Raw genomic sequence first — 12283 nt, 5'->3', positions numbered from 1 at the left:
TGATGATTTTGATTAACCTCATGTGATGCATTTGATTAAAATTATAGTTTATTTCCATTTTTTCCTCATCAGCTCATCCTCTTTTGTGTCTTTTTAAATAAAAAATAGTGCTGTTGTGGTGTTTGTTGTAAACCTAAAAGAAGGTTGTTGTAAACCTAAAAGAAGAAGTTGGACATCAGCTGTGGCGGCTGAAGATGAAAAAATTCCTGACTGGAGCCACTTCAGATTGCTGGCCCGGTAAGATTGCACCTACCAGCTCGCAGCCTGGTGAGGGCTGCTTGCATAGTGGCTGGAATGAATCATCAGAGATAATGTGCCTCTTTGTTGAACACTTGGCACTCCTCGATTGCAGACCAAACATCTGACTGGAAGATGCTCAGACTGACATTTACACACAAAGAGTAAGAGCTAAACAAATTATTGATATGTTTTTGTAGCAGTGGTGAGAAGTGACTACTATCCAAAATCTGTAGGCATTTAAATCGTAACACATTGGGTTTGCAAAGCAGTGAGTCAGAGAAAGAATTGGTTTCCATTAAACTGTGTGCTGGGTTTATAAAGTCAAGACTGGTAGTGAAAAAAAAGAAGTGCAAGAACTAAGAGGTTGTTCCCTGGATATTAGCAGTGCATTATTCTTCAAATTACATAATGCGTATTAAAACAACTCATCCATCCCTAACCTCTGCTCCGATTTGTGTAACCTTCTTAACAGTAGTTATGATAAAAGAAAAAAAAGAAAGAGCGATAGGAAAGCCAACATGTTAGTAATCGCTCCGTGCTTTGTGCTTTGATGCAGAGAGTGACTTTGCAAAACCTCTTTGATGTAAAACATGGATGGAATTGTACAATTCCCTAACACTTTCTCAGGAAATGCGCCAGAGTGGGACATGTATACATGGAATAAAAGTTCTTTCACAATAACAAACCAATCAGTGCTTGTAACTAAACAGCTTCTATCCAAATGTGTACTGAATGAAGTCACCTTGCTGGAAATTACACCAAACCGCTCAACGTCAACAAATTAAAATGCTTGTGTGGCTCCAGCTAGAGAGAAACAGAAGAAGAACCTTGTTGGAAAAATCTCCCCCCCGCCACCAAAAAATCTGCATCTTGTTCAGACGGTACTTCAAATAGACTGCTTCAGTAATTGCAGAGTAGAGCTGTTGAGCGCTGGGAGCACCTATATGTCACATTAATCCAGTATACTGTGGTTGGCAACCCGCCCCACCAGAGGAGGGATTAAAGCCAAAGAAGTGTTCACAGCACATGCTACCAATAAAGTAGTGCATCGAGTTTAGGTACCCACCAGTAACTCTCAGGTACTGCTGCATGTCAACACTGGTGTTTTGGCTTTTGCATGGCAGTCCACTCTGCAATGCATTTAAGTTCACCTAGAGCCAGGCGACTGGCACCGATTAATGTATTATATTCCTCGAGGCTGATCATGACTAATGCCAAATGAGTGGAACTGGCTTCCAGTAGCACTAAAGAAAAAAAAAAAATCCCAAACTCCTGAATTCTTTGGACACTTTGAAGGAAGAAAACTACTTCCCCCCCCCCCCCCCCTTTTTATCAGAGCTCAGAGCCATGTCCTGCCAATCAGAGTTGTGCCATTAACTCTGTCCTTGTTTGTCCTTGAAGCCAAGCTCAAAACGTGGCACAGGCCAGTTAAATTGTTTTATGGTCTGTGTGAATGCAACATATGGACTGAGGTACTTGAGATACTTAAAACCATAGCTAGTGTTCTATAGGACGCATTGTTTAAAAAGCTTCAAGTTGGTCCGCCTCTTTCATCACATGAGGGAGATCCAAACAAACAAACTATAGTAACTGTATGTTTCCTCCAGTACCATTTCTCATTTACATTTGTTGACTGAAGTTATTCAGAGAGGGTTGTCAGTCCACCATAATTCAAAGCGTGACTTTGTCAGGCACAAGAGGCATTTTCTGGGCAGAACCGTTAAATGGGTGGATTGGGTGTTAATGAGGTTCGTGTTACTCACAGATAATTTACCCTTGGACTGTGCCCAGAAGGTTTTTTCAGGTTAGAGTGCACAGACACAGATGGAACTAGTTTGAGCACCACAGAAATGTTTGAAATGGATAGATTCAACACTCATCTTGAGATCAAAGTTGCGCTGCTAAGCCAATATTGATATTTGCTGGCTCCTTTACCTGCTATATATTTTTCATGAAAGTATCTCAAAATCTCCATAGAAATGCGCCTGGCACCGAAAAGACATGATGGATGTGCCATGAGGCAGAACGGATAAAGAAATTCTACAATCAGATGAAGACAGCTAGAAAAAGTGAGACTTTACATGGACAAAATATTTATTTTAGGACTCTAGCAGCATAGCCATAATGCACCTAAAAGTACACTTGGACACTGGGAGATAAGGAATATAAACAGCTGTAACTTTTAAGCAAATAAATACAACAACAAATGGACTACAGCATACCCAGTCCCAGATGCTTGACATGTTTTCCAGTTGGGGACTGAATAACTCAGAATCTCAGCCAAATCCCAGACTAAGAAGCAATCAAAGCAATGCAGGCAGAGGAGAGAAAGCAAACTCACTAGCTGAATGATAGTGGGAGGCAAACTCTCTCCCTTTCAGTCTGAAACTGATAAGTCTCAACGACAAACTGCACTTGAAACTAGCTCCTCGGTTCTGTACACACATGCTACAAGAGCTGCAGAAAGCTTTTAGAGTCACTCTCACATTCACTCTGTCCAACGCAGGAGTTCATCAGGAGTGAATCAGAAGTATGTGTTTTTTCCTGAGTAGAAAGAAGAGCCAGCTGGAGCCTCCTCTTACATTTTTTGGATTGGATCTGCAGCCATATAAACATAAGCACGCATATGGATAGGTGTGCACACAGGAGCCAGTTCAAGTGTTTGAAATGCACTAAAACACATGCATGTGAAGCGAGTTCGGAGACTTGAGGGGCGTCTTGTTATGGTTTACTTTTAGATTGCACAATAATAATGATGCAATAGGGGAGTGCAATCATTAAGATAAATATGTGGCATTTAAAACTTAATATTTAAATGCATGGGACAGAAGTGTGAAGTCATAGACAGCATGTACGTGCACACTTTTTGCGAACATGAAACATAAAATAAGAACTCTTTTCTATATAGATTGTATTGTGGGAATTAATAAAAATCAAATGAGCAGCAGTCATCAATAAATTAGCAAACCAAGCATACTAAGCAATATAATGCAGAGCTCTTTTTAAATTAACATTTTTATTTTGCAAAAGTTTAACATCCGATGCAAACAATATCAATTTTAGTTATTATATAAAGCCTTTATATGTACTTCTTGCTGCCTTGTGGCTAATAAGCATCAGCAGACATTTTGATGACTGAGGATTTTAAGTTTAGGAACAAAACTTTTTTGCACCTGTTCTAAACCTTTGATTGATGCAGCAATAATTATGACTCCATTCACCTGCGGTTATGCACTTACCTCCTTGAAGAGAGGGTTGAATCAGTGCTAAGAGGAAGAGTCCACAGAAGAGCAACAGAATGTTTCTGTTAGCCATCTCGCTCCAAAATGCACCACCCCTCTCCCGATCAGCTGGTTTTATTCTCTTCTGGCTAATTACCACTAGCCCCGAAGTCTCAAAGAGTGATGAAAAAAAAAGAAGCAGGGGGAGGGTGAAAAAAGGGAAAAGCTCAACGTAATTATGAGAGGGCAAACACTCTGGTTCAGTGGATCACTTTGCTTTATTTCCTCGTCTATGTCTGGTGTTGCTGTTTTTATTCTGGTCACTCCTGCCAGCAGCACAGACGCTCCTGCCAGCAAGGAGAGGGAGAGAGAGAGAGCGAGAGACATACAGGCAGATACAGAGAGGGAGAGGGAGCAAGAAAGACCCCCATCCAGAAGGAATTGAATTGACTGCCAAGCATTTGCACGGATACAGAGCATACTTATTTGTTACAGACTGAGGAAGAGCAAACAACAAACCCAGATAATTACCTGCGCTCTGTGGCTTTAATTTTCAGCTTGTTGCTTTTCAACACTTGCAGTGCCACGATCTTGCAACTCTTTTAACCAAGCAATCACAAAAACCTGAGGATAGAGGGTGAAAAGAAACACAGCAAGAGTCAGCATCTTTCCACCAAATATAAGAGCCACATATTAAAAACATCCCTGGTTCAAAAAACAGCTGGGGAAACTGAAACATGCTGTGCCCGGCAACCCGCGATGCAAAAGGCAGGAATCGTCACTCAAAGATGACACCGTGTGAAGAAGTCAAGGATGATGTTTCTTAGGAGCTAATCGATGTCTCAGAAAGTTCATGAGGACCTCAGTCAATGTCAGGCTTCCGGGTTGATGTAATTGTGCTCCTTAAATAGTGAAGTTTTTATTTGTGCCCCTGATAACTTTGGTCGGTTTACATTTGATCAGCTGTTCAACCTAAATAAGTTGGTTGTCTTCTACGATCCTATTTTTAAACATTTTATTGCCTGAGCAAACCATCCCTGGATCAAATTCAGTTCAGTTTGGTTTGATCTATATAGACATACAATGACTGTCTCGCCACTCTCGCCATTTCATTTGAGCAAGCAAATGGCGAGAGTGGGAAGGAAAAACTCCCTTTTAACTGGAAGAAACTCTCAGGAAAGGGGATCCACCTGTTGGTTAGAGAGGATGGGGGGAAGACAGGAGAAAAGACACACTTTGGAAGAGAGCCCGAGATAAATAATAACTAATGATTAACTGCAAAGTGGTGTGTAAACGCATAGAAAAAGAAAAAGGAGAAGAAGAAATGTTCAGTGCATCATGAGAAGCCACCAGCAGCCTAGGCCTATTGCAGTGTAACTAAGGGAGGATACAGGGTCACCCAATCCAACACTAACTCGATCTTTTGTGAAAAAGGAAAAGGATCACCCTACACTCTACAAAAGGTCCAGAAGGCTGCTACAAGGCTTCTTATTAGCTCATGTGACAAAGTTTAAGGCTTAGTTCAAGATTTTGGTGATCACTTCCTGAACTCAGCATGGTGGCACCGTGGTTAGCACTGTTCTCTCACAGCAAAAAGGTTCTGGGTTTGAATCCACCATGTGACCAGCGCTTTTCTGTGAGGAATTTGCATGTTTTCCCCATGTTTGTGTGGGTTCTCCCTGTGTACTAACCTTTCTCACATAGTTCAAAAACATGCAGTTAGTGTTGTTAGGTTAACTGGTGATTCTAAATTGCTCATAGGTGTGAGTGGTTATTTGATTCTCTGTTTTAGCCCCATGACCAACTGATGGCCTCTCCAGGGTGCACCCTGCCTCTCGCCCTATGGCAGTGGGGACAGGCTCCAGTCTCCCTGTGACCCTGAATTGGATAAGTAGAAGAAAATGGATTGATAGATGGACTCTCTGTACTCTTCACAGTCAATGTTCTGTGTCAGTGAGCTTTATAATCCTTATGTAACTTGCCAGACATTGAGGTCTACTGACCAAAGTGTCCTCAGTCCAGGCTGAGAAATGGTGCTTTTGAGGTTGTGGCTCCAAGGTGTTGTAGAACTAACATTGGTTGATTTACACTGTTAATACATTTAAGAAGAAGTTTAAAACCACCTGTGAAAGCCTATCTCAGCTGTCTTAGGGCGAGAGGCAGGGTACACCCTGGACAGGTCGCCAGTCTGTCGTAGGGTTAACACATAGAGACAGACAACCATTTCCACTCACATTCACACCTACGGGCAATTTAGAGTTACCAATTAACCTAACCCCACTAACTGCATGTCTTTGGACAGTGACAGGAAGCCGAAGTACCTGGAGAGAACCCAGGCAAACACGGAGAGAACATGCAAGCTCCACACAGAAAGACCCCGGGCAGATGGTGGACTTGAACTCAGGACCTTCTTGCTGTGAGGCAACTGTTCTATCTCATTTATTTCATAGGATCCTGTTTTCACTTTTGTAATAGAAGGATCTCACTGACTTGACCCTTGGAGCATCCATCTTCACACTTCACCACTTCTTCAAACCAAATCCTTCTCAGTCAGTCCTGCCTAAGCATATTTAGCAACACCTGCACGGCTGAGCTCAACAAATCTTGCTTACAAATCATTACTTTTACGTGGGTGATGTATTTGTCTTTGAATGCGCAGGTGACAAAAACTACTTTGGGGGAAAATATAGCAGATAAACAGCTCGCTGTATTTTCTACTCATGGTTTAAAAAAATACAACGCCAACAAATCAGTTTAAAAAAACTTTGTTACCTCCCCACTCATTAACTGTGTCACACTGTGAGTGTTTCATAGACACAACATTACCACTGTTAGATCACTAACGTGATACATCCTCTCCAGACACCTGTGCGCAGATTGATCTTGGCTCCGCACGCCGAGCCATTACTTACAAAACACCTCACTGCTGACAAAGCTGTCATTGTGCATCTCTTTTTTTCTGCTCTGGGACATATATTTTGGATTTTAAGTGGAAGAGGTTAAGCAGAGGTACTTTTTTACTGGCGAGAGCTGCGGCCAAAGCCATTACTCTCTCAGACACAAACCTGACAGACTGGGTTGTTGCATGCATGCTAATGGGTCTTGCCTTCCAAGATACACAGTATCCTTCATAGTAGTGACAGCCACCCGTTAATGTTCATATTCCCTCGTGTTGATTTTCTTGACGTTAGGTAAGGCATGCAAACAATATCAGCTGTTACAGGTTCGATCAGAATGAAGGCAAGGTATATATTTTGGTTTGAATTATGATGTTGAGTCATGCTGTTATGGATCAGCTTCAATTTCTCAGCTAATTAGAAATAATTTCCATTTATGCCCATCTTCCTGAAGGAGTGCTCCCCACATCACCTCTCATAACAAAAGGCAACTTATATATGCTTAGGATATCACTCTATCATACACTCTATCAAGTCAGACTTCAAGAGTAAATGAAAACATGTGTTGTCCTCGGTAAACTCATCAAAGACACAGAACAAGTCCAAAACAGTCTATTCCAGTCAAGATCCTGGAAAGTTTTAAATTGCTCTCAACTCTTGTGATTAAAGTAAATCATTAATTACAATCTAAACATCAGGACGACACTGACCTAATCCTGCATTCTGCATGGCGGTATTCGTTCCATGTTTGGTTTCAAACCAAAAACCCCAGCTGACTACTCTGTTTGGGAAACAAGTGTATTCTGGATGAGAGCTTCGTTTTTCTCAATTTATTCACAAGACTAAATGTCTATTTTAGCTCATGTCTGGTATTCTTCCTTTGGGCTGAGTTGGATGGTGTTTTTGCCAAAAGAGCTGAGACTGAACATGGACTCTGGTGAGGGTTGATGAGAGGTCACGCAAAGCCCACTGCTATTAATTAGACAATGAACTTAATGGTTCTTTGTAACAGCTTCTCTGATGGGTTAACAAGCTGCGATTTCTCTTTGCTTTTTCCACAAGGAAAAATTGTCCAGAATTTATGGTTTTTCAGCGCAGTAGCCAATCTCCAGGAGCTAGTCTGACATGGATTCACTAATTCGGCTCACCGCAATGTAATGTAATTAGGTCAACTGTGTAACTGTAATGTTGCTTTTCAATTAAGATAACTGGTGGGCAGGCAGCCTGTTCAGCCTGTTCACTGACAGCTGGAAGAAGTCCAGACCTCAAGAGATCCTCAGTGATTAAGAAAATTGATCAGTGAAGAATAACTAGTGGACAAGGTTGCTGTTCAATAACACCTTATGATTATGTTCTAAGAATTACACACTTACAGACAAATTCAAGAAAACCCCAAATCCTGTGACGCCATGATGGTGTAAGTTCTGTTATGCTGTCGAGGACATTGTTCTGGTTTGGGTCAGTTTCTAAACTTAGAGGTTCACTGCAAATAGTACAAATTGTTTGGAATCAACTCATTTACAGTCATGTGAAAAAGAACATGTTCCCTCTCTGCTTCCATAGGCATTAAGAGGCTCAATAGGAACCAGGTGCTGCTAATCAAATGTACTTGATTAACTGATCATCAGCAGGCGGGAGCATCTCTATAAAAGCAGAAGTTTTGGCAGTTTGCTGGTCTGGAGCATGCAGGTGTGTGTTAACACAATGTCAAAATCTTCCCAGGAATGGATGTTCCAGCAAAATCACCCAAAGGTCGGTTTCTCCAGAGTGTGCAATCCTCTGAGAAACTGCAACAAACCCAAGAGCTGCATCTCAGACTCTACAGGCCTCAGTTAGCATGTTTGATTTCATGACAGTGCAATGAGAAAAAAACTGAGCAAGTATGGCTTGTTTGGACATGTTGCCAGGCTTTGTTCTCTCTCTGAACAAACCACGAGATGCCTGGGACAATGTCCTTTGGACAGATGAGATCAAAGGGGAGATGTTTGGCCATAATAAACAGCAACACATTTGGAGAAAACCAAACACAGCATATCAGTGCAAACACCTCATACTATCTGTCAAGCACAGTGGTACAGGGGTGATGATTTGGCCTTGTTTTGCAACCACAAGACCTGGACACCTTGCAGTCTTTGAGTCAACCGTAAACTCCTCTGTATACCAAAGTATTCTAGAGTGAAATGTGAAGCCATGTGTCCGACAGCTAAAGCTTGGCCCAAACTGGGTCACGAGACGGGACAATGATCCCAAGTGCAGCAGGAAATCTATAACAGAATAGCTGAAAAAAAAGAATCGAGGTGTTGCAATGACCCAGTTAAAGTTCAGACCTCAACCTGACTGAAACAGACCTCAATGAACTGTAACACTGTTGTAAAGAAGAATGGGCCCAAATTCCCCTGTAATGATGTGAGAGACTGATAGTCATACAGAAAATGATTACTTCAAGATAATGCTGCTAAAGGTGGTTCTACAAGCTGATGAATCATGGGCTTACTTAGCTTTTCACAGGCCTGCACGGAGCCTTGTGAAAAGTTTCACATGACTGTATCCTCTAATAAAATATGTTTCTGCCCTGATGGGAGTGATCTCTTTTGGATTCAATCTTTAGGGTACAAAGGTCACAGAATTGTTTGATGAATATGAAATTGACAAATGACCAGATCATCAAGTGACTGAACACCCCTGGGAGACTTCGGGCCAGTGTTTTAGACAGACCTCACCCACGATCATCAAAAAAACCAAATGAAGGAAAAATTTTTTTGGAAGGATGGAGTTTCATCCTTCAGTAGCATTCAAGAGAGTCGATGCGAAGATGCGCTGAAGCAGTTCTTGTGGCACGTGGTTTCCTGACACCTTACTACTGAGACACTTTATGTGGTTTTTCCTTTGATTTGTCAGTGTAAATCTCTGTGAGACTTTGGATCCTCTTTGTCACATTGCATTGCTCAACATACTGCAGCATTTGGATTTTCACACTGTAATAAACTGTCTTAACCAAGGATTAGGAAAGACCTTTTACAGTTGGCAAAGCCGTGGAATATAATCCATTTTGAATTTTGGCTTTGCTAGAAAGGAAATAAAGTCTGTAAAGTCAGCTTTTGAGGGCTCTCCAAGAAGGCACACAAACTTTATATATAAACTTTAGTATATTAAATTCCAACTGAAGATTTAGTCAAAGGCATTCAAATAAATTCACCACTTCAAAACTTACTGACCCAGTTTCCTCCCTCAGTTTTCCTCAGAATTTGATAACAGACAGATAATAGATGCTATAAAGCAACGAGCAGTTGAGACTTCACATCTTACTGAGACTCCAAATGGAATATGATTAGTTAGTGATAATTTTGTGGGAACATTTAGATACTTTCTTAGTTTTTCCTTCTTTAAATTTGATATTTGTTGATGAAGCTATGATGCAAAATGTTCAATTTTGAAAAAGGTTTTAACGCAAATCCACCCATAATGGAGTAATCCTGCTTACAAATAAGCAAACAAGGAAATTAAAAGAAAAAAAAAAAGACAAACCACAATAATTACATAACCTCATTGTTGGAGATGATTAATCTAAGGATATTTTCACACATGCAGTGTTTAGCCTGTTTATGTTGGTCTTGCTTTCAGGCCTTGTGTGTGCCCGTGTGGTTCGGTTGTGAACATGGGTGCAGACCAAAACAACCACACTAAGATGCTTTGGAGGAGGTTATCTCCAAACAAACTCCAGATCTGCAGAGACTTGTTTATGTTGAGAATGTGATCCACCTCAGTCTAAACCATTTATCGGGTGTATGCCGCACGTTTTCTTTGTTTAGAGTTTGAGAAACAAACTCACCAACTTAGAACTAGAGTCACGTGACAAAAAGTTTTCACAGGACTTTGCAGCTCTGTTCAAAACTAAGAAAACTGCTTCCTTAGGAATTAAAAGGGTAACCAGCAGCCAGGTGGTGCACTTGATTAAGTAATTATCAGCAAGTGTGAAGAGTGGACGTCCCGGCAAATTCACCCAGAGGCCAGACTGTGCAATAGTCAGAGCAACTGCAACAAACCCAAGAGCAGCATTTTATTAAGGGTGTTTTCACATCTGTGGTGTTTAGTCCTTTTAAATTGGTCTTTCATTTTCCCTCTTATAGTGGTTTATTTGGCAGGTGCGAACATGATAATTGCACCAAAACACAAGCAGCGAGACACTTTGGAGGAGGTGGTCTGGATCCAGTTCCAAATGAATTCCAGAGCAGGTCGTTTATGGTGTGAACCTGATCAGAGCCAACAGATGTATGCTGCAAGTCTGAGCTAAAAACCTTCCTGTACACAGTCAGTGGTGCTAGCACATTAATGTAATGTAAATTCTCCATGTGCCCACTAAGCCAGAAGGCGGCACCTTCTTTCTGTATTTGAAGGTGGAGGTGTGGCAGGAGGTTCTGGTTGCTGAGATCGGGGACAAACCGACTCAAGGAAATCTTTTACAAAAGAGCAATAGCCCTAATCAATGCTAACAGCTAACCTGATTAGCTACCTGCTTGGACTTTTTTTGGGGGGCAATAATGTGCAGTGGACATTCATTTAATTTATTATTCATACCTTTTTTTCAACTTTTTGTTTACTTTAAAGTTTACTGTGTTGTGTTTTGTTGTGTTTACTTGTGCTTAGTTCCAACATGGGACAGTTTTCCAGTTTCATTGTACTACTGTACTAAGTATGACTGTGCAATGAAAATAAAGAGTTATCTTATTTACTTCTGTTGCTCCTGCCCCAGACACATCTGATCAGTAAGCTGACTAAATGTCGTCATGTGGTTTGTTGTGACATATTTTGGTTCCCCTGTAGTTTTTTTTTTCTGTAAGAAAAGAAACCAAATCACAGGAAAAATCTACAAGTTTACCATCTTATCAACTGATTTGGATCAGAGTAAATATTCTATCGGTGTGAAAATGCGCACAGACTACAAACAGACTCTCGGTTGTCAGGAGAAAGCCTCTTTTTTCTAAAAAGAATATGGCAGAATGGCTTTACCTGAAAGTTACACCTGAACATGTTTTTGGCTAAATGCAAAAACCAGCGCAAACACTTCATCTCAACGGTCAGGCACGGTGGTGGAGGGGTAATGATTTGGCCTTGTCTTGTAGCCAAAGGACCTGGATACCTTGCAGTCACTGAGCCTTGAACATTTCTGTACAACAAAGTATTCCAGAGACCAATTTTATCTCAACTGAAGAAGATCTGGTTCCACCGATCTGCGTGAGAAATGGGCAGAACAATTGCATTCTCTTCCAATAGAGGGCAGTACAGCTACCTGCTCTGATTAAATGGGTTGCCAACTGCCAGTAAAACAGATGAAGATGAAGAGGAAATTACATAATACTCATTTTGTGAGTGAGACAACAGTATTTGAAAAGTAAAAGTAGTCAGTCTGACCTGGGTCTTGGAGAAAATTCCAACCCAGATGAAGGCCCTAGCATGAGTAGTGGTCAGAAGAAAGCAAAAAATGTATACTGGGAACAGACTGAGCCAATTTCGCTATACCCGGTGCGAGGGGAAAAATTATCAATAAGCTTTTTGTGACATTGGTGTTTGATGGTGTGCCCTGTGATTTTTTTCTAATGTGAAATGTGTGCCGTGGCTCCAAAAGGTTGGGAAACACTGCCATAGAGTGGTAAATAAGTCACAGTGTAAGGTGGCTGTCAATGAAATTATGCCAAAAGTGTTTCTTGCTCTGAATGTCTGGTTTTGTTTGAGTTTTAGCAGGTAATAAAAACACAATCCCACAACTCTAAAAGGAACATTTCTTACATTTTGTTCTTCCATGTTCTTATTTTGCACATCAGCCAAAGTGACACCAGAAAATAAAGCAGGATCTGCTACAAATTAAGCACAGGTTGAGGTTCATGGCTTCCAGCTTAATTGCATTATATGTAAATTGTATGAAGCTGA

At 41.0% G+C, this 12283-nt stretch overlaps 1 protein-coding gene across 20 annotated transcripts in view; it reads right to left on the bottom strand.

Moving 5' to 3' along the window:
* Positions 1–3781, bottom strand: part of elna (elastin a) — a 53819-nt gene extending 50038 nt beyond the window's left edge. For 18 of the 20 annotated variants that reach the window (XM_080288959.1, XM_080288960.1, XM_080288969.1 and 15 more), the window contains exon 1: positions 3480–3773. In XM_080288959.1, the coding sequence (XP_080145085.1) occupies positions 3480–3555 (76 nt within the window). In that variant the 5' untranslated portion in view covers positions 3556–3773. Of the gene's footprint in view, positions 1–3479 lie in introns of all 20 variants that reach the window. The other 2 variants (XM_080288978.1, XM_080288977.1) reach the window with 2 other exon arrangements.
* Between the last annotated feature and the right edge of the window lie 8502 nt (positions 3782–12283).

Source organism: Astatotilapia calliptera, chromosome 14 (assembly GCF_964374335.1).
Source record: "Astatotilapia calliptera chromosome 14, fAstCal68.1, whole genome shotgun sequence".
NCBI classification, from domain to species: Eukaryota; Metazoa; Chordata; class Actinopteri; order Cichliformes; family Cichlidae; genus Astatotilapia; species Astatotilapia calliptera.
Note: the sequence above shows the minus strand (reverse complement) of the source record. Positions and strands in the feature narration are given on the sequence as shown.